At 53.7% G+C, this 22,101-nt stretch overlaps 1 protein-coding gene across 12 annotated transcripts in view; it reads right to left on the bottom strand.

The window, feature by feature from the left end:
• The window catches only part of PAX2 (paired box 2), a 99,708-nt gene extending 80,471 nt beyond the window's left edge, over positions 1 to 19,237 (bottom strand). For 6 of the 12 annotated variants that reach the window (XM_066191319.1, XM_066191323.1, XM_066191322.1 and 3 more), the window contains exons 1-4: positions 18,375 to 18,585; positions 6,232 to 6,342; positions 2,223 to 2,391; positions 696 to 893 (exon numbers count right to left, since the gene is read on the bottom strand). In XM_066191319.1, coding sequence (XP_066047416.1) covers positions 696 to 893; positions 2,223 to 2,391; positions 6,232 to 6,342; positions 18,375 to 18,399 — 503 coding nt within the window. In that variant the 5' untranslated portion in view covers positions 18,400 to 18,585. Of the gene's footprint in view, positions 1 to 695; positions 894 to 2,222; positions 2,392 to 6,231; positions 6,343 to 18,374; positions 18,586 to 18,761; positions 18,811 to 19,222 lie in introns of those variants that run through there. The other 6 variants (XM_066191328.1, XM_066191318.1, XM_066191324.1 and 3 more) reach the window with 4 other exon arrangements.
• Between the last annotated feature and the right edge of the window lie 2,864 nt (positions 19,238 to 22,101).

The raw sequence follows: 22,101 nt of genomic DNA, 5'->3' as shown, positions 1-22,101 counted from the left end.
CTCTCCCCAGCCGGGTAAAGAACCGCCCGGCAAATTTAGCCGTTCCCGCAGGCTACCGATGGGGAGTGAGCCGAGGGAGTGGGTGCGAGGGAATCCTTCCTCCCGCGCTCAGCGGGTCGCGGCTGTGAGCCCGGCTTGACAGAAGATGACGGCAGCCTTTCGGCTCAGAGCTCTAATACCCTGGCAAGGCTGGAGGTCATCTATACCCCGGTAGGGGTGTTCGAGGTACACGCGAAACCCCGGCTCCTCAGCCTGTCACCCCTCCAGCCTGAGCAGCACCCAAACCTCGCGGCAGTACCGGGCTGCTCGGCGGGAGCTCAGGGGCTCTCTGCAGCACTGCCCCGGCTCCCGGCTGCCCCCGGGCCGGGCGGCGGGCACAAGCTGCGGCCCTGCTGCAGCGAGCCCCGGGACAGACGCGCGCACCCGGTGCTCGGGGCGGGCGCTGCGGGAACGGGCAGCTGTTTTCCGTCCCGCTGCCCGGAACTGGGCCCAGAGGTCACGGCGGGACCGGGGAGCGCCCGCTGGACCGGGCTGGGGACTGGCGAGCCATGCTCACGGGTCCCGCTGCGGACAGGGGAATGGAAAAGGCTGGATATACCCTGACCGAGGAAGGATTAGGCCGTCCTCCCTGTTAGAAGGGGTTTTATGGGGCCGTAAAGAAGCGACTGGGCCGCGATCTTCGGGGTTGCTCTTACCTGTTTATGGACGAGACGCTGGGGACCGTGTCGTTGTCGCAAATGCCTTCGGCCAATAACCTGTCCCGGATCTCCCAGGCGAACATTGTCGGGTTTTGTCTCTTGTACTCGGCGATTTTATCCACTACTTTGGGGGTGGCCACTTTGGGTTTGGAGCCTCCGATCACGCCGGGCTTGATGCTTCCCGTCTCGTAATACCTGCATAGAAGATGGTCAGTGGCCTGCCGTGCCGGAGAGGGCTCCTCCGTCCTCGAGCACTCAGAGCCCCAATGGCCCTCAGAGCGCCCCGCGGACCCCTGCCCCATGCCCCACCTCGGCTTCGGCCCGCGGGTACGCGGCGTCGGGCCGTGGCCGCTCGGGCGCTGCATGTCGCCGCTCCGCAAGGCGCCAGGCGGCCTGACCTGGGGCTAAGGCAATCCCTTCGCCTCTCTAGGGCTCGCTCTCCGTTTTTGTTTGGTTGTTTTTGGGTTTTGGGTTTGGGTTTTTTTGTTCCCTCTTTTTTTTTTTTTTTTTTTTTTTTTTTTTTTTTTTTTTTTTTTTTGGTGTATGTGTGTGTGCTAGAAGCGAGAGGCGTGCCTCCCCCTTCCCCCGCTTTACGCGCACACACTTCTTTTAGGCCCTGGGGTCGGGAAATAAAACAGAAATCCTCTCCCCGATGCAGCCGTCCGGAGGCGAAGCCCGCCGAACGCGGGATCGGGCCGGGCGGCCGGGGAGGGGGCGTGGGGAACGGGCAGTGGCGGGCTCGCACTCCCCCGCCTGGATCTCCCAGCCGGCCGCTCCCGAATCAGGGCTGCGGATGAAGGAGAATGGTTTATCCCCGCCTCGGGGTCCCTCTAAAGCGGGTGCTCGTAGAGGGCAGCTGCAGGCCACTCCCCGCTGCCCATTAGCTCTGCTGCCGGCAGCGTTTCTGTCCTGGCCTTCGGCGGGCACGGCTGGACGCGTACCGCACGTACCGGCGGCTGGGGCTCTGCCGCCTGCTCACACCGCTCCGCATCCGAGCGGCCGGGCCGGGGCCCTGGGTCTCCCCGAGCAGCCCCTGGGGATATTGCACACCTCATCTGGCGATGATCGGTTACCGCGGGCATTTATTTATTTATTTGCCCTGTTGTTTGTTTATTTACCCGTGTATTTGGTAAGGCTGCTTACGGCTTGTTGTGAGCTAGGATTTTTTTTTTTTTTCTTGCTGGATTAGTTTTTTTTTTTTTCGTAGTTCTTTCGTTTTCTTTCTCCCATCCCTTCTCTTTCCCGCCCTCCCACCCACTCTTTTCAAAATATTTTGTCTTCCCAGGAGTTTTCAAACACCGCCGGTGAGGGAAGGGGGGAGGCGGGGGAGAAACACATCCTTGCCAGCTGGAGGAGGGGGCCCTGCTCAGCTGCGGGCTCCCACTGAGCGAAGGTGCCGGGGCCGCTCGGGGTCGTGACGGGGAGAGCCCGGTGCCGCGGGAAGGGCGGAAGGTCATACTGGAGCGGGGAAGGGATGCAACTTTGCAGTCTCAGGGGAGAGAAAGGAGCTGCCTGTTTCCTTACCTGCCCAAGATCTTGCTGACACAACCGTGACTGACCCGCAGCTGCCTGGAAATGTCACAGGGTCGCACCCCCTGGTGAGCCAGCTCCACTATCCTTTGTCTCACGACGTCAGGTAGGGGCCTGCCGTTCACAAACACCCCCCCGAGCTGGTTCACACCCCCGTGCCCTGCTGGGGAAAGAGAAAAAAAAAAAAACAAACACAACAACCCACGCACACCAGAAACACACCGTTAGTCGTGGATTCTTTTACCACTCGTATTGCAAAATCTCCAGTCATTACAGATGGATGGAAGTGATGGCGGGGGGTCGAGAGTGGGAAACAGGACGTGGGGAAGCGAGAGAAGATAAACAGGGAGAAAGGGAGAAAGAAGGAACTAAAAACAGGGAGAATGAGAAAATGAGAGAAAGAGGTAACAAGAGAAAGATAAAGAGAAGAAAGAGAAGAAAGAGAAGAAAGAGAAGAAAGAGAGAGAGAGAAAGAGAGAGAGAAAGAGAGAGAGAGAGAGAGAAAGAAAAGAAAAGAAAAGAAAAGAAAAGAAAAGAAAAGAAAAGAAAAGAAAAGAAAAGAAAAGAAAAGAAAAGAAAAGAAAAGAAAAGAAAAGAAAAGAAAAGAAAAGAAAAGAAAAGAAAAGAAAAGAAAAGATAGCAGAATGAATTTTCCTGAGACGGAGGAAGATTGTTCTCCACCTTCCCGTACGCCGCCCTCCCTCCCCGAGCCGCTCTCGTCCTGCGGTCCCGACCGGGTTGCCGGGGCGCTGGATTCTCACGGCCATTGTGGTGGGCCGAACATGGAAACATCGCCCGCGCCCGCTCCTCTCCCCAGAGCAAGGCAGAGATGCGCTCCCAAACTCCAGGGCTCGACCTCTTAGAGGCTCCGGGCGGACTCTGCCGCAGTCCCCCTTCTCTTTACCCCTGGGCTTTTTCTCTCATTTTCTTTCCAGGATTTTCTATCACGTTGTCAATTACAGTTCTTCACGAACTCCGCCCTCCTCACCCCGCGGCATGTCCCCCATGCAAGCAGTCCTATCCCGTTATTTTGGGATGCGAGTTGAAAGGACTCACAGAGAAAAAGGAAAAGGGAAAGAAATGAAGGGAGAGACAGAGAGAAAGAAAATATTTTGAGTCCTGCAGCTGGTGTTTCTTTACAGGCGCACCCTCTCTCTCATTAGCTTTCGATCTTTACAGAAAAAAAAATTCCAGGGGAAAAAAAAAACCCCAAAAAACCACAGACTAGTACTGTTCCGGGTTGTTTTTTTTTTTCCCCACCACACAAATCTAATTCAGGGAGAATTTAAATTCTCCGTTTTCTTCTGTTACCCCCTTACCAGGCAAAAACCTTCTCTCTGTTATATAGGACTGCTAGGATCGCTTTTTTAATCCGGATCTGTCTTTCTCCATTTCTAGAAATAACTTGGGAAAAGAAAAAAAAAAAAATGCACCTGCTAAGTGTGGGCACGAGAAACGGAGTGACGGGGATAAAGGGAAATGTCTCCTTTTGGGACGCAACAAGACTGTTGGTGGTGAATCAAACGTCTGCATTAGAGCCGAGAGCAGTTCGCCGTTGCCAGGGCATGGGGAGATGCCCGCTCGCTGGCGGTACAGCTTCGCTACCTGAGCGTCTGTGTCTCCAGAATATCCAGCTGATAGAGCTGTGGAGTGCACTCTGTATTAAAGCTTTCCTTTCACATAACCCTAACCTCCTGTGTTTTCCTCGCCAAGAGATCTTAGTTCGTTTTGCAGTTTGCTGAAAAATGATCTGTTTGTATTTTCGTTGAGGTTTTTTTTCTCTCTCCTGTTTCTGACACTGACTTATTGGCTCTGAACTTAGTGGAAACTCTCATTGCCCTGCGATCGATCCAAGTCCTTTCGCACAAATAGAGTTTTTCCCATCTCCCCCACCTCTTCAGTAACACCTTCACACATTCCCTCCTAGCCCCATCGGCCGGGGCGCCGGCTGGCTTTCTCGTCGTTCCCTGCTGAACCGGGATTATTTTTTGCATTCTTTTGTTAGTCTTTTTAAAAACATATTTAGGCTTTCAGAGGGGACGGGGGATATTTATCTTCCTCCACTAAAACCCGCGAGTGTATATTGTTGTGTTCTTCCTTCATTTGTTCAGAACCCCTTCTGCACATGTTGCCTCTAAAGTTACAAGATAGCAATTTCTTCGGCAACTCCATGATAAATAATTCAAAGCACCTATTATAACTCGCATTACAAAGTATTAAAAGGCAACAGATGCAAAGAGATTAAAAATTAATAATTCAAATTATTGCAGTCCGGATATTTTTCACACGAGTTTGTTTTCTTCTGCCCCGTGGTTTTCTAAGATTCTTTCTATCAGAGCAGTCAGATATTTACGTCTATTTATCTACATGCAAGTGCCGGCATCTGTATCTGCACAGACTCAGTCGTGCCGCTGTCGTACCGATCGTGAGTTGCTGTCTGTCTGTCTGTGTGTCAGAAGCCTGTGCCCGCATCTGTATAGTTGCTTAATAATATCCAGGTCTGTAGGTCTAGAAATACACTTTAGGAAACGAATCAAATGTTGGTGGGGTCTTTTTGTTTTGTTTAGATTTGGTGGGGTTTTGTTTTGGTTTTATTTTTTTCCCCTAATCGGTAGCCAAAAATTAGTCAGGAATTTCCCTGGAGTTTTTAAAAAATCACCGGCAGTGAAATGCCTCTTTCATCTGCTGACATGTTTCGGATCGTACCGGAGCCGGAATTACTGACATCGCGTCTGGGAACAGATCGCACTGCTGAAAACTAAAAATAATGTCTAATGCACGGAGTGTTTGGTGTTAAAGCTCTTTGGAAGGTTTAACACATTTTAAATAATATATTCTGGAAATCAGTTATTAGGGAACAGAAAGGCAGTCACCTACATCCGCGTTTGGGGATTTAATCGTGGGTTTATATTTCTGCGCCTTCCTTCTCAAGGCAAAATCGGGATTTTTTTAAACTTCAAGTATTTCCATTTTCTATCTTTTCGATTTGTGTTTTATGCAGCAGGCAGGGCGTGTCCTCAAAAGTTTCGGTGTCAAAAGTTACAAATTGCTCTTAATTATTCATTTCCTGACTCAACAAACTCTCAATCTCGGTTTTCTATTTGTGTTTTTTCTTCTTCAATTTAAATCTCGGAATTATTTTCTCTCCTGCGGTTTAATTAAAATCGCTGGAAATTCCTTGTTACAGTCTCTTGTAAAGGGACTTTTCGCCTTCTTTCGTCCCCCTCTTAAGAAAGCCTTTTAAAATTGAAAATGTAGCACGAGTGCCAGGAGAGTATTTAAAATTCACACCGGGTATCTGGTAAATAAACCAGGGGGGATCGTGACTTCTTGGGAGCCTCCAAAGCCACTTCATCTCTCAGCCACTCAATTGTCCTTTTTTTTCCCGCAGTCCAACCTTTCGTCAAACCAAAATGACTCAAAGAACGGCCACCGACTAACCCGCCATTAATTCGAAACTGGCGTCTTCCCTCTCTGCCACCGAAATCCGAAATCAAAGCAAAGAGCATCGGATCGCGGGGAAATCTGAGGGGTAAAGCCGCGGAGGGCTGCGGGGAGTCCCGGCCCGGCTGGGCACGGATAGGGAAAGGGCCCGTCCCGGGGGCTAACACGAGTCAGAATAAACTCTTGTTGTCTGAGGGGCGACGGGGAAAGTGTATTTGCGGAGCATAGCTCTGGTTCGGAGGGGGCTTTCTCTCGCGTACTCAGGGCACGCAGCACAGGCACAGCCGCACTCAGAACCCTGCCCTCGGACTGGGGGTCCTGGCCCCACTGCCAGCACGGAGCTCTGCTCCCCTCAGCTCCGGGGCTGACCGGCATCCTTGCTCTGCTGCTCGGCCCGACAGTATCCGTCCTGCCTTCTGAACGCCTCTCTAAGCCCGGTATCGGCCAGGGTGAAAAGGTGGACCTGAAGGAGGATCAGGTAAGGAAGGATGGTTGGGGAAGGAAGAATGAAGGGATGAGAAAGGGACAGCAGCGGAAGGAGCCGGGCTCCAGTACTCACGGTGCATTGCTGAGAAGGGGTCTGCTTTGCAGTGCATATCCATGGGGAGGCAAAGGAAGGGAAAGAAATCGGCTGAAGCCGCCGTGTCGCCTCTAAAACTCAACTTCAAGACTTAGGGGAGAAAAAAAAAAAAAAGGAAAACAAAACAAAACAACAACAACAAAAAAAAAAGCACACGAGGAGGAGAGAGGAGGGGAGCGGCGGGATGCGCTGGGCCCCCGGCCCGGCGGAGCGGGCAGCGAAGTACTTTCCGGGGGGCGGAAGGGCTGCGCCGGCCTTGGGGGAGTCAGCAGAGTCCGTGGGAGCGAGGGACTGGCGGCGGCGGGGGGCAGGTGGGTGTCATGGCTGGGAGGGCTCAGAGCATCCCCGGCGGCGGGGAGGGGGTGCCGGAGCAAGGTGCGGCCGGCGGCCAGGCGGCAGAAGGCGCAGGAGGACGCGGCTCTCCCTCCTCCTCCCGCGATCCGGGGTTAGTTCATTTAAGTTCAAAGCAGAGTAGCAATCCCCGGGAAAGCGGCGAGCGGCGGGCGGGCGCGACCCCTCCTCTCGGCCGGGCGGCGGATCCGGCGCCCGGCGGACTTTCGCCCGAGGTGGGAAGTGCTTGCGAGAAGCCGGGGCCGGAGACTGGAGTCTCCGCTCCCGGTGTGTGTCTCTCTAAAAGCCGCAGCGCCCTCAGCCCCCCGCCCGCCTCCCCGGAGATGGATGACTTGTCAGACAAAGGCAATAGATTCCGACACTCTCTGATTCGCCAGCGCGCCGAGCCGAGCGCGGCCAGGAGAGGAGAGGGGAGAGGAGAGGAGAGAGAGGAGGGCCGGGCCGGCGGCGCTCGGCGCGGGGGAGGGGGGGGGGGGGGGCGCTGCCTGCGGGACCCGGCGGCGGGGGAGCCCCGGCCACGCTCTCCGGAGCGCCCCGGGCCGTGCGTGTGCGGGGCGGCGGCGCCTCTGCCCGGCCCGCGGGAACGGACGTGAACCCCGCTTTGTTGTCACTTGCGGCTCAGGATCTTTAACTCCCTTATTTAGCACAAGCACACACGCCTTGCTAGTTTCACCTCCCTTCTCACGCTCCGCTTTTTTTGGTTTTTTTTTTTTTTTTTTTTTTTTTTTTTTTTTTTGTTGGTTTGTTTTTTTTCTTTTTACCGGAGACTACTCGGGGTAAAGCGGGACAGGAGGGGGATTCGATACACATCAAGGCTTCCGTGGTGTGCGGCTTAGTGTGGGAGAAAGAAAGAATGGAGGTGAGGGAGAGAGAAGAAGGAAAAGAAAAAGGAGAGAGACAGCCAGAGGAGAGAGAGATCAAGGGAGGAATGTATAAAGAAGGAAAAGAAAGAAAAGTAAATAGAAGCCAGACAGAGAGAAAGAAAGAACGAGACAGAGGGAAGGAAAGCGCAAGCAAGCTTCTTGCACCTCTTTAAACCAACAGATTAGGCCCACTTCAGTCATTGCAAAGTTTTCCTTCAGATGCATTTGGGGGAATAACAGAAAATCCAACCTCACACTTTCCACATCTCTGCTGCTTCTTTCTCTCTCTCTGTGTCTTTTTTTTTCTTTTTTTCTTCTTTTTTCCTTTTTTCTCCCCTAGTGCTAGAGTGGGGTTTTGAAAGTATTTTACAAATAAGTCTACTGCTAAAATAGACATGGCTTTGACCTAGCAGAGCAATATAGGGCAAGTAAGAAACACCTTCTTGTGGTATTAACGAGGGGCAAAAAGGCAGGACAAAAATTGCTGTGATTCAGTTTTGATTTTCAGACTTGAGAGTTTACCGTCACCTGAAATGTACTTCCTTCTCTTTTCTCCCTTCATCCTTCCCCATCCCTCTGCTTATCTGCCACAAAACAGCCCTCCCCCCCTTTTTTTTTTCCTAACCGCTTTAAGTAAAGAATGTCTGAGAGATCTTTATGAAATATTTTCCACTGTCTCATAAATCATTTTGGCACTTCAGCTGATGTTTTATCTTTCTCTCTCCTCTCTCTCTTTCCCTTGTGTGCAAAAAAAGGATGATTTGGAAAATAAATTTTTTTTTTTTTTTTTGGTTAGACCACCGGGATTATATAGAAGTGAGTCCTCGGGGACTGCGGGGCTGCGCTGCGGACAGGCGCGGCGGGCACGGCTGAGGCGGCCCTGTCCGCCCCTGGCAGCAGCTCCTGCACAGGCTGAATTTTCCAGGGGATCGGGGGCCCCTGCCCGCTCAGGATCTGCGCTGCCTCCCGCCTGGCGAAGGCAAAGGCACCGCTCCATCTCTCCCGGGGAACCCCCGCCGCACGCCAAGCTGAGGGCGGCCGTTGCTTCCCGCGGGCTGCCTCTCTGCCGGGCCAGGGTGGCCTGCTCACCGTGGACGCGCCGTGGCTCTGAGCCGCCGGCCGCAGCTCGCCCACCCGGCAGGCCCCTCATCAGCGTTCCCGCTCCGGCCCCGGGCACGGCCGCGGCGGGGCCGCCCCGCGCAGGGCTGAGGGCGGCCGGGCTCAGGTGCGGGCCGGCGGCGCTCCCCACCGCGGCCTCTAGATGGAGCCCTCCGGTCGCTTGGCGGAGCGGAGACGGGCCGGCGGCGGGCCCGGGCCGCTGCCATCCCGCCGGGATCCCGGGCCCGGCCCGGCCCGGCACGGCACGGCCCGTGCACATCTGTCGGTGGAACAACGGCGGCTGTCGAGGCCTCCCGGCAGCAGAGTCTCCTGTTCGCGGCGGGGCCGGGATCCCGCTTATCGCCGCTGCCGGGAACCCCTCCCGCCACTCGGCGCCTCCCGCGTTGCCCGTGCCTGAAACGGCCCTGTTACAACTCCCTGTTACAACTCTCCGTCACCGACCGGTCTAGGTCGCTTCTCGTCTTCCAGCAGTCCCTCCCGCCCTTCCTCCCTTCCGCCCCAGGCGGCCCCGATTGCCCCCGCGCTTGGAGCCGTACTCGGGCACACAGCCGAGCCCGAAGGCAGAGCGGGAGGTGCGGGCGGGAGCCCCCGGCCGTGCCGGGTAGAAGGGAACTCCCTGCGCCCGCACTAATACTTGCTGAGTTCATGGACCCTCTCTCAGAGATGCTCTGAGCCTTTGTGATTGACGATTGTACGGTTAGGAGATAACAGCTTGGTGCTGGGCTGGGGCAGCCGGCGAATCCCAAACCTCCTACCAATAATGTATTTTGCCTTAGTTTCCTCACTATTTTCCCATATGACTGAGAAGAAATACAGGAATAGCAGGCTCGAGAAATACACAAAATGAGCACTCTGCGACACGAAGCCTGAATCCCACGGCATGGAAGTAACCCGAGTAAAGCGAGGAGCCCTGAGCCTCGTAGAACAAGACAGCTTTCTAAGGAGAGGGAAGGGAAGGGAAGGGAAGGGAAGGGAAGGGAAGGGAAGGGAAGGGAAGGGAAGGGAAGGGAAGGGAAGGGAAGGGAAGGGAAGGGAAGGGAAGGGAAGGGAAGGGAAGGGAAGGGAAGGGAAGGGAAGGGAAGGGAAGGGAAGGGAAGGGAAGGGAAGGGAAGGGAAGGGAAGGGAAGGGAAGGGAAGGGAAGGGAAGGGAAGGGATGGCTCTCCGTTTGCTGTCTCCTTCCCCCACCACACATACCACAATATCACCTGGTGCACCTTCCCACACCACACTTCCTGGAAGTATTGCTTTGTCAACATTTAAATACACTGAACAATTTCTGCCAACCCAAATTTAAAAATCCGGGCTGTCCGCGCGTCCCTGGGCACTGTCATATGCCCTAAGGGACCAGGCGAGGCCAAGACCACGGGCCTCTTTCCATTCCTATAGCTTTACATCTATTCTACTTCACGAGCCCTATGTGCTTATTTCCCTCTCCCACTTTAGATTAATCATTTCTTTTCTTTGCTTTCCTTTTCCTTTTTTCTCTCCTGCTTTTATTTCTTTTTCTCAAAGAGAACCTGAGAATCTCCCCCTTCTTCTTTAACCCAGCCTTCCCCCCACCCCCGCCGCCTTCCCCCAAGCTAGAAACATTTACACTTCAAAAGAGGCGGCCGCCTCTCTGCGGAAATTTCAAGAAAAATAAACTTTTTGGGGGAGTTGCAATGATAGCCATCTTTCGATCTGCTTCATTAGCTGGCTTTCTCCAGCTGATCAAGTCAAAATCTTCTCCATTGATCCTGTTTCCCACCCTTGGTTCCAATACACATAACCTCGAGGGCCCTGTCAGCTTCCCTTCGAAGTCCTTTGCATTCTTCCGTGCTGCCTCGGCTTTCCTAACTTGCTGCCTCTCCTTGTCCATGGGAATCAGGTTCTGCAGACGCTGCTCTCGGAAACGGCTCCCCCTACTCCTCTGCCCGCTTGGGAAGGGCGCTGTGCCCAGGAACAAAAGGGGTCGGGCGGCGGGGGGAGCCCCAGGGAGGGCTCCGGCCTGGAGCAAACGGTTGTGCCTGCAATCGCAGTTGGCTCCAGAGCCAGGACTTGCACCCACGTTGGTTCCCTGTTTTCTGTGAGTTGCCTGTAGGCAATTATGCCGGAAAACAGCTAAACGCGACCTATGGCTATAATATGCAGGACGGTGTGCTGCAGAGGCAGAAGTTTTGGATTTGTACACCAGGGAGATGCCACTAAGTTCTCGGGTTCACACCCTGTCTTTTTCCCCTTGTCAAATGCGCAAACGCTTACAGCCTAAATGTTGATAGTTTGGAGGCGGTTTAGCTCAACCCTAAATATTCTCAGCACCATATTTATGAATTCACAGAATAAACCTACGTGACCTTCTAGCTTTTTTTTTCTGACACATAGTTTCTACGTCAACTAATTTAACTTTCAGCATGAGAAAGTCGGTGGCGAAATCCCTGCCTGTGAAAAGACAGAGGAAAAAATGAAAACCCCCCCTCCACACACACACAAAGATGTGAGCATTTAAGAGGAGTCGGCATGTGTGTGAGTGCCAAAGGGACCTTCAAGTTAGAGGACGCTTTGATAAAACATTATTGGACGACTTTTGGGGTGCTTTGTCTGAGGACAGAATGATTTCTGCCCTGAGATTTCTTGCTGCCTCCCGCCAACGAGCACCCAGATGAAAGGGGTATCCCCATCTTCGCCACAGGAGTGCTGTGGTCTGGTCATACCGGAGGGTAGCGGGTGATGGGGCAGGGCGGAGGTGCCGAGCAGTTGCGTGGAGGTAGGCAGGACCGAAGCTGTGGGAGACTTCTGAGGGGTGCATAGGGTCGGGCAGGGCTGAGCAGGGCGGGGGGAGACAGCTAGCGTCCAGCTGCTCCTCCCCGTCCCCCAGCTGCCCTACCCAGTAGACTGCTCTTGGTGACCGAGTTTAACAAATAAATATAAAGTTAGGTTTTAAACTAACAATTAACGAGAAAGAGGGCGCGAAAAGAATAAAAGACCCCCATCCTTCCCCTCCCCCTGTGTCTCTGAGCCCCTCTTCCCCTCTCCCTCTCTCTCCCCCTCTAAGCACCTCTGGTCACGTTGGAGGATGAGTTTTTGGAGAGCTTCTGGTACAATATGGAGCACCACGGGCTGCAATTTCACACTCCACAGCACATTCCCCCTAAAGCTACTTTCTTTTTTTCCCATCTAAGACCCCCTCATGTCTCCCCCTCTCTCTTTTTCTAGCTCTTTTGTGAGCCATGGGTGGGTTGCATGTCTGGGGGACGCCGGGGCCGCGAGGAGGCCGGCGGCCGGGCCCTGCCAGCGGGGCGGATGCGTGTGTGTACCGGGGGGGCTGCGCTCCCCCTCGCCCTGCCTGCTGCTGGCTTTTCCCTTCTCTGCATTTGTTTGCCCTGAATGGTAATAGCCCACGTGTGCTGCTCTTTATTCAGTCACCGACACTTTAACCTCTCCTCTTTACAAGAGAGCGTTTGCCACAAAAACGAGACAAGCCGAAGACCTTTTGCAGCCTCATTGAGGGGAAAAAAAAAAAAGAATAAAAAGGAAAGAAAAAAAAAAAAGAAAAAAAGAAAAAAGAAAGAGTGAAGGGGGGGGGGGGGGGGAGAGGCAACAATGTGAAGAGACACTTCTGCAACAAAGCCGCCTCTTAGCGCACCGGGACGGCCGGAGCTGGGGCGAGTCTCCAAGCCTCCCGGGCCACAGACGTATGGGGACAGGGGCGGCCTCCGCACAGGCCACCCCAGCCTGCCCCTTCCCACCCTAAGGAGGCAGGCAGGGAGGGGGCACACGGCTCCCAGCACCGAGCTGGGGCCTTGGTCCATCCCTGCCCCGGAACATGGCACCCAGTGCGGGCTGGAGGAGCCCCGCTGCAAGCGGGGTCCCCAGACCTGTTTCGTGTCGAGGCGGCCTCCACGGGCCGGCTTCTCCTGCTCGCCACAAAACTCCTGCCACCGATCTCTCCTTTTGTCTGTCCCGCAGTCCCAGAGTCCCTCCGGTTGTCTGCCTGCTCATTTCTTTGCCCCGGAGCAGCGGAGCAGGGGTGAGGCCCGGGGGCTTTCGTGTTGCTCCCCTGACCCAGAAACGAACGGGCCCAGATGTGAACCCTGCTTCTTTCGTGATAGGAGACTGGGCCACTGGCAAGGCCCAGCTGTCTCTTGCTTTTGCCCTGGGCTGCCGCTGGGGTAGAGGCGTGGGAGCCCCCCTCTATTGCCTCCTCCCCCCCATGCTGGAGATGTCTTCTTTTTTGTCCTCTAATTTCTCCATAAAACTCCCGATGAGTGAATTAGACGCTTATTAAAGTCTCCTTTTAATCAGCAGTAGTGGGAGATCCTCCCTCCCTCTATCTGCCCGTCCAAGGTTAGTTTGCCTCAGGGCGATTTGCAAATGTTAGGATTTACAGTTATCACACGCAAAAACATTTATATAACCCCTAACTATAATACACCCATAAAAACGGGGAGGCAGCGAAAACTGCTGTGGATCAGCGAAAAACCCTATGGCTTGCCCATTAAAGTCCCCGGAAAGGGTAATTCCAGCAGTCAGAGGGGCCAAAGTGTGGTAATGGCTGCCTGGGATTCACATCTCCAAAAATGATCGCACAAAAAGACCCGCCGGGGAGAGGGGCGACCGCTTCGCTCCACTCCCTCCGCAGGGCCGGCGGGGAAAGCTGGAAGCAGACTTCTTCATACATGCACTGGAAAGTGATAGATATGCCTCAAGACTTCCTTCCTTCCTTCCTTCCTTCCTTCCTTCCTTCCTTCCTTCCTTCCTTCCTTCCTTCCTTCCTTCCTTCCTTCCTTCCTTCCTTCCTTCCTTCCTTCCTTCCTTCCTTCCTTCCTTCCTTCCTTCCTTCCTTCCTTCCTTCCTTCCTTCCTTCCTTCCTTCCTTCCTTCCTTCCTTCCTCTCTCCCTCCCTTCCTTCCCTTCCCTCCTTTCCTTATTTTCCTTCTTTTTCTTCCCAGCCAAGCTGAGTCCGAGCAATTTCTACACACACACAAATCCAGCTCCCCAGAGAAAGTTGCTGCGGTCGCGTTTCTGGCAGTGGTTCCCAAGCCCTGTTGCGAGCCCTGCCCCTGCCCCACGCTTCTCTCCACCACGGAAGGCTCTCCGGTCGGATGGGATGCGCCGGGAGCTGGGTTGGGGAAGGCAGGCTCGTTTCCACTGCTAAACAAAGGCTGGAAACGCACCAACAAAGGACCTGCCGCGGCCCCTCCGCCCCGTGCGAGAGCCGCAGGTGAGGGCTGGGGCTTGCCCGGCCGAACGCGGGGGGTCCTGCCTGCGGACCAATGCTTGAATCGGCGGCGGGAGGGAAAATGCGAGTCTGCAGGGCTTCAGGAGAAACTGGTCGTAAGTTGGTGGGGAAACTTTCTTCCCCCTTCCCCTCTTAGTGGGAAAGCCGGGAAAACGGGCGGATTTAGCTCTCTCTCCTCCTGTGCCGTTCGCAAAGACGGGCTCGCTCCTTCCCTTCCCTTCCCCTGGCTGGGAGCCGCCAAAGCTCAAGTTAGGCGCCTAATTAAAAAAAGTGGCAGGAAGACTCATGCCTCTTTAACATCAGCTGTTAATGACCTCGGAGTTTACTGCCTCTGAGGAGGAAGACACAGAGGGAGAGGGATGAAGTGTGCGGGGAAACGGAGGGGCTGAAAGAAGTGGCGGGGTCTCTCACCGTAGTGGGGGAGAAGAGAGAGATATTAAGGAAGGGTGGGGGAAATGGGGAATTCTAACTTATAAAAAGGAGCTAGAAGGTGGAGAGGGCGGGGAAGGACTGAACTGTGTGCCGACACCAAATCTCTCCAGTTTCCCCGGCTGCCTCATCTGGGCAGCTCGGGCGGGATGCGGAGTCAGGGAGCAACTGTGCGGGCGAGGGAGAGTGGCACGCAGAGAGGAGAGAGGACGAGCGGATCCGGGATGGAGGGACGGACAGAGGGAGCGAGGTTTTGCGAGCGCGGAGCGTAGTTCCCGGGTGCCTGCCTTTCCTCCTCCTCCTCACTCGGACCCTGGTACTTTCCTCCTTACTCTCCTCTCTGAGGTTTGCAAACCAAATGTCACCAATCAATACGAACCCCGGCTCTGTGGGTGCGTGTGTGGGTGTGTGTGCGTGTGTGAGCGTGTGTGAGCGTGGTTGTTGATCCTGACCTGCTGGACTTCAAAAATCTGCCTCTTCTGACTCCATCCCAGCCTGTAAGTTCAGAATTACAACCTTCTACATCTACGCAAACTTTTATTTGTCGGATAATTCCTTTCTCTAGGAGAAAAATAAATTGTCATCGTGTGAACGGCTGATTGCTGACACACGGGGCTTTACCCCTCCCCCAGCGTGGGGAAAAATATGTCCCGTGGATGTCTTTAAACTGTGCACAATCCATAACTTTGGCAATGTATATGTAGTGTTATTTCTGCAAGGCAGTTTTCCAGGGTTAGGGGAGGTGGTTGCATTTTGCTAAATGGATCCTTTGTGGTGAGTGCAGATTTATGCCCAGTTTTGATTTATAATTAAATTAGCTTCTAATTTGCAATATGTGCGTCTGTGTTTAAAATGTATCTAATCTGTGAAATTGAGGACTGGGGCACTTTAAATGAAAATCTACCTTTCGCCTCAAGGGTTTCTTTATGAAGGGATAGCCGGGAGGGCAGCGTACAGCAGGAAAGTGAGGTTGTAATTTCCATTAGGAGATGTCAATCAATCTTTCTTTTCAATACATCAATTAATAAATCCGATTGGTACTGCAGGCTGCTTACCCCCCACCCCCCCCCGCCCCCGGGGCACTCTTTTTGGCCGGATGGGGAAGTGTGAGGGGAAGGCAAACTTTGGCAGGGAAGTCCCCGCAGGCAGAGCCCGACCCGACCCGCCCTCCCCCCCTCCCCTTCTCCCCCGCTCCGACCCTGCGCGGGGCTCCGGGACCGGCTCCAGCCTCGGCGCGGCGCTGGGGGCGGCAGGCGAAGCCGGCGGGACTCCCTCCGTCGGCTCTCGGGGTTTCGCAGAGCTAAATTGACACAACTTGGTGAGATACGGTCAATTTTTTTCGCCCCCATACTGGGGGTGTGCACACGCGGTTAGATCTGGGCCCGAGACCCCCCGTCTTAGTTGATTTATATTTAGGCTTCACTTACTTAAGCGGCCCTCCCCCACCGTCCCACCCCACGCAGCTCTAACCTGGGCAATAGTATCATCGGTTTCATTGGTTATTTTCCAACGGAACGGCAGCACCTAGCTTTAATTTTTCACAATTAAAAAGCGGCCGGGATGGCGGGGAACTCCTCCAAGCCTGACAGCTCGCCCTAGCTCTCCCTGCTGTTAGCGTATGCTCCGCACCTAGAAATTACCGCGGAAAGAGGGGGGAAAGGGTACTTATTACTATTTTTTTTTTTTAACGAGCAAATTCAGTAAAGCCTCTAATTTAGCAATTACACCGATTCTCCTTTATTTTCAAGTGGCGCTGGTCGTTCAGCAGAATGTCACCGTCGTGGGCAGGCGGGTGGAAGCCCGAGGACAGCCCGGCGCGGTGCCCACTTGGGGAAAGTTGGCCCGGCGGGGACAGGGCAGGTGTGGGGAAGGAGGACAGCGCCGGGACAGGGCGGCACCGAGGGCCTCCCGTCGGGTCTCTGCCCTTAGAGCTTCACAGTCCGGAAAACCGGACAAACAGAACTAATTCAATGTGTCGCTTCTCCCTGACAGAACACACACAGTATTTTATAGAAATCCGGCTACAGAAAGGGCTGACTTTCCTGAACCCACGACCAATGTAAAAAAGACGCTTAGAAGGAGGAGAACATCCTCAAACTACTCCGTTTTCATCGTCATCATCATCTTGTCCGTTTGATTTAAAAACGGCACGATAAGGGAGCACGCTCTCACTGAACGCTGTCTCCTCAGCTTTCTTTTTTTCCTCCCAGCCACACGGCTTTGTACCCTCAGATTTGCGGTCTGCTGCTGCCGGTTTGAGTTGCCCGACACAAGCAGCGTTTTGCGTGTCTCCAGCGAGAGGGGGAACGCTGGGTGAACAGAGGGCTGCGAGCGGGAACACGGGGGCTATGGGGCTGAACTTCGGGAAGGAATGAAGTAAAAAGAAGAGAGAGAATGAGAGTCTCCCAGGCAGCTCGATCCCATTAGCTCCGTCCTTGGGTTGCATATTTATACGGTCTAGGAGGTGAACAGATGGACTATCAATTTAATTCCATCTTCAACACCATCAGAGATTGATTTTCTACTCGCTTTTAATTTTGCCATAATTAATTAGATCATTACAACTGTTTTCTATTGATCTCCCTATTTAAACCTCAGATGCAAAGGGACTTCGGCAGATCCTTTAAAAACACAGAAGGGAAAACGAACAGAGGGGTTTACAAACTTTCTGAAGGTTTTTTTTCCAGTTTTGACTTAGAAGATTTTTGGTCCGGAATAGCAAAAAACTGCCTCTGTGGCCTTTTCGTTTAGGAGGCCTTTTTCGTTGCCTTTGTAATTTTCTTTTACGTTTTGGTGAATCTTTGTCATATTTATATGTAGTATACAGCATATATAATAGATTTAATTGGTTCGATTATGAAAACATAAGCTTGTACGTGTATATGCATATATATATATATTCACACACATCGTGTTTAATATTGAGATTTACAGAGATGGTGCACACACATTTATATATGGGGAAACTATCGACAGAAGAGATGTGGTTTTCTGAAGGGCGAATATTTTTATTTGCCTCCTGTACGTGTCTCTCTGTTTGTGCACTTGAAGCCCTCTCTAGGTGGGGGATATTTCACCCTGCGACTCCATCAGAAATGACAAAGGAAAACCAGCGCTATTAGCTCCGGTTCCTAGCCTCGGTTCCCAGCGCCCGCCGCAGCCTTTCTTTTCCAAGCCTCCCCTGCAGCAAACGACTGGCAGCCGGGGCAACGGCGCGGCTCCATGCTAGCAGTCGGTGAGGTTTGTATTTTAAACCTCTGTATTCTTTCCCCCACAAAAAAAATCCCTAAATTAAAAGCTCTGTTTATATACTTAATTTGAGGGAACCAAACCGCGTAATTGTGCTTTTACCGCGAGCGGCAGCGCCGAGGAAAACCTCTCCGGCGGGGTTTGTTTGAAGCTTTGTTTGCAAATCATAAAATTGCTGTCTGGGAGACGGGGGCGATCCGGAGACGCGTCCGTCGGCGGAGCAGGTTTGGGGGGCTCAGAGGCGGCCCCCGCTCGGGGGCGAGGCAGTCCCGGCCATCGCCCGCCTCAACCCCGCGCTTCGGCCCCGCAGATCCCGGGCAAGGCGCTGGGTTGCCCGAGGGCCCCGAGGCGGGGACAACGCAGATCTAGAGCCAGCACGGCGAGCAAAGTTTCCCGAGGTGGGGAGGGAGTCGGTGGAAGAAGAGTTTAAGCAATGCCCTGAACTTTCTACGGACGGGAGGGACCTCCTGGATTGGGGCAAATAGACAAAGGCCGATGGAGCGGGCTGTTTCGGCCGCCCGGGGCCCCTGGAGCTCGGCGAGGCAAAGCGCCCGGGGCCGCTGGGGGCCGGACCGGGCCGGGAGGGAAGGGAAGGGACCGCGGCTTGGCCCGGCTCTCGCTCGCGTCTGGGGCTCCGCCGCGGTTCCTTGCGAAGTTGCCACGATAAACACGACGGGAACCCAGCTTATGTTTTCAAGGGGTGCTGGAGCGGACACCCGTAAGGAAAAGGGGTATTTAGCAGGTGAGATAGCAAGTGTTAGAGGGGGATCTGGCAAGGCGAGGAGGGTGTGCGTGGAGGAGAGCAGAAGCAGGCTGCCTCCTGCCAAAGGAGGGAGTTGGGGGTGACGGTCTCATCCCTCCCTGCTGAATATTCAGCGCCCCCCCCGCCTTACCTGCTCTCCCTGAGCTCTGAGCCATGGCTCCTCTGCCTAATGGCCCGTCTCCCCGGGACGGCTGCAAGCCAGTAGATCCGCCGCGGCCTTTTCTTCGTTTCTCTCCTCCCCGCTTGGGTGTCTTGCTTTCCCCCGCTGACTTTCGAGATCTAGGCGCAACCACCCAAAACTAAACGGTTTAGATAACAACACACACACACCAGAGCACTACCACCACCACCACCAAAAAAAAAAAAAAAAAAAAAAAAAAAAAAAAAAAAAAAAAGCGCCAGCCACAGAGAAAGAAACGCCGCTCTACTGAGCCGGGACAGGCTAAAAGGAGGGGAAAATAAATAACAATCAAAGCAAATGCAGCGCTGCTGCTTATAAAATTGGAGAGGGGCTCACCTGCTCCAGTGTACCAGGGCTGTGCAGCCAGGGAGGAAAGGGGCTGGGGGGGTCCCGCGGGGATCCTGCGGGAGGGGGGACAACGCCTGGACTTTGAATCTGCTTCCCCTTGCCCCCCTCCCTCAAGCTGGCTACCTGTAGGGAAGTCTTGTTGCAACACCAGATTAATTTGTTGTCTTATTACCATAAAAATGTTCTCGGAGAGGGGCTGGCAAGGGAGAGGGGGACGCGGGACAGAGGAGGAACTTCCTCCAAGTTGAAAAGGGAGGCGGTGGGCTCAGGCTGGGGGTGGGGGGAGCGCAGCGGGGACGGGCGGGGGATTGGTCTGGATGGTGGCGCAGCCCACCCGGGAGCTGATACCTCTCAGCTCGGGGTCCGGGCAGACTCCAGGTGGGGTGGCGGGGGACAGGGATTCCGCCGTTTAGTTTGGAGGTGGCAGAAGGTAATCCTGTGAAATCTACCTCTGTGAGCGCCTATCTTTTCGCCTCTGAGAGATTATTTATCCATCCATCCATCCATCCATCCATCCATCCATCCATCCATCCATTTATCTGTCCACTCGTCTCCTTTCTTGCTCTTACGACCACGTTTTGATAAAGGCTTTGCGACTGAAAAGAAATAAATAATAAATAGAACAAAGATCTAAAGAAAAGAAGAAAAATTCCCAGTGCTAAAGACATCACTGAATGAATATTTTTCTTTCTCTGTTTCTACTCCCCCCCTTATATCTCCCCATTGATTGAAAGTCTCTCTCAGCTCCAACAAGGAGTCCCAGGAAAAATGAACCATTCTGCTATCGATTCTTCATTAAAATTACATTTCTGCATTTGCTAAATTGGTTTTAAAAAGCTTCCCCTGTTATTATTGTCTTGTCAGAGCCGGCGGTGCTGGGCAAACAGTATTTAAAAGCTTGGGACCTCTCCAAGATGAGGCTGTTGGGGGTTATGTGTGTGCATGTGTTTCTTTTTCTAAAGTGTTTAGGAAAATGTTAACAACGCGGACTGGCGAAAAGCACGCCCCAGATAAGTGGAGAACTATAAAAATAAGGAAGGCGGGGGGAACGCTTTCTTTCATATCACTTAAAAATCATCGATTGCCTCTTCAAGCAAAGGGGAAAAAAAAGTTTCATTTTAAATATTAAAATGGGAGACCAAAAGTCAATAATTGCAGCAACGAGTATTTGCCTCAGACGCCGTCTCCAGTCCGGTGTGCAGCAGCCGCCGGATCTGTCTAGAGTGGTTCCTCACCTCCCTGCAGCCCGAGCCCTGCTCTCAGCCGCGCTGAAATGCTTCCTCGGTGAGATGTTTAAATAAGTCCAGCTAACCCTGACACATGCACCAGATTCCTCCGACCTCACCCCAACAAACCCCACGGAATCCCCGTCCTCCCTCCTCAGACTGGTGCGGGAGAAGCCCAGAAAGGACTCTGGGTGATTTACTTTGAATTCTGCAAATCTCTCTCGAAAGAGCAGGGAAGCAGAAATGTCTTCCTGATGTGTTTATCCCCTAATCAGTTCATTAGTTATAAACAACATGACATTAGAAGTTAGGAGGCAGTTGATATTAATTTTTATTTAACTAGTTGATGTTTAATCCGTCACGCCAGACTGCTTAGAGAGAGCTGCCTGACACAAACCAGTTAGAACTTCATACACCGCGATGATCGGCCGGGCATTGGGACAAACAAGCGGCGGTGGGGGGGAGGCGAGGGGCAAGGAAACAGAAGGGAAGGGAACAAGGGGGAGAGGGGAAAACCCAGGAAAGGGGTGAGGGGGGTGGGGGGGAAGCAGTAAAAGAGACTGGAAAATTCTCCCTTCCTTGTATAAAACGTTTGTGAGAATCGGCAGAGAAGGGAAGGGGGGTGGGGGGGGGGCGAAGCGTGAAAAATATCGTCAGGAGGCTGAGCCGAGCGGGTCGAGAAGGGCAGGTGCCCATGCCAGGCGCCTCTACGGGCTGTGGGGCGGGTCGGCGGGCGGCCCGGGGGCTTGGGGCGGGCTGGGCGGCAGGGCCGGGGCTGCCCGGGGGTTCAGCCCCTGGAAGGGCGGCAGGGGCGACGTGCGGCTGCGCGCCGTCGGGCAGAGCGGGGGGCACCGCCGAGAGAGTTCTCTCTTAATTAAAAGGGGCACAGGTTAATTAGCACGAGGCTAGCCGAGGGAGAACAGCAACACATGGTGGAGCCGGGATAAACGGGAACCGGACTTTTTCCGGTTTCCCGGTATGTAACACTCCTCTTTGGTGCCAGTCCTCTTTGGTGCGACCCTGAACCAAGGAGCGCAGGTGCTGCTACAGATAAAAAGAGTGAACAATTATGAGTACCTCAACGGACACACGACTCTTCCTACCTTAAAGCTGTGCTGAAGTACAATCTAGCGCGAGTCTAGAATTACGGACTTCCCTGGTAACATTTCTTGTTTCTCCCCTTGCAGCAAACTGGTGCTCCACGAATGGTTATAGCGTACCTGTTTGGCTCTACACAATCTCTGTAATTACCCTGCCTACACGTTGGTCGCCCACCCTCGCCTTTGCTCCCGAGAGGAGCGCCAAGCATTATCCGAACACCTTCCCCTTCTGTGGCGGGACCCCCGGCGTTTCTTCCCCCGCTAGTGCTGCTGTGCGCCCTCAGTGTGCCCTTTCACTCAGCACTGTTTAGATGTATTAATGCGAGCTATTGTAACTATATCTGCATGTATTTCACGATTAAAACATTTCTTGGCCAACCGGGAAAACTCTCGGCAGCAGCTCGGTGCGTTGCTTGCCCTGGACGCCTGTTCCTCCTTGCGGCAGTAGCCGTGCGACTGAGACTACGGGGAAAGTGTTCTACGACACATATTTTAATATCAATTTCCATATTAATCAATCACCTCAAACATCTATCTGCTGCATAAAGGAAATAGTTCGCATTCCGAAGAAAATTGCCTGCTTTCCTGCAGTTAATAGTTAACTTCGCAACAGAAAGTTCCCAGGAAAATGCGGAGGCAGAGGGAGCGCGGCTCTCCCCGCTCCCAGCTAGCACCGGCCGCCGCGTCCCGCTGGCCCCGGCCGCTCGTACCACTCGGTAAAATCCCCCCGCTCCTCCGCTGCGGGCTCGGGCTTTGTCTGCCTGCACTTTTAGGAGGGGAAACACCAGGACGAAGTGTTTTAAGGAATAAACTCCTCATGGGGCTGTGGTGTGCAAAAGGGAGACTGACAGGCTCTTTCCCCATAGTCCGAGACAGAAAGTGGTGCAACAGGTAATAGGGCAGACACTAGCGACACGGGGAGCAGGGACAATTTCCAGTGGGGGCGGGGGGGGGGGTGGGGGTGAAAATGCACATTGCTTGGCTGTTCGGCTTGAGAGCATT

Source organism: Chamaea fasciata, unplaced genomic scaffold (assembly GCF_029207755.1).
Source record: "Chamaea fasciata isolate MVZ Bird 193981 ecotype frontalis unplaced genomic scaffold, bChaFas1.0.hap1 SCAF_9, whole genome shotgun sequence".
In the NCBI taxonomy this organism is placed as follows: domain Eukaryota; kingdom Metazoa; phylum Chordata; class Aves; order Passeriformes; family Sylviidae; genus Chamaea; species Chamaea fasciata.
Note: the sequence above shows the minus strand (reverse complement) of the source record. Positions and strands in the feature narration are given on the sequence as shown.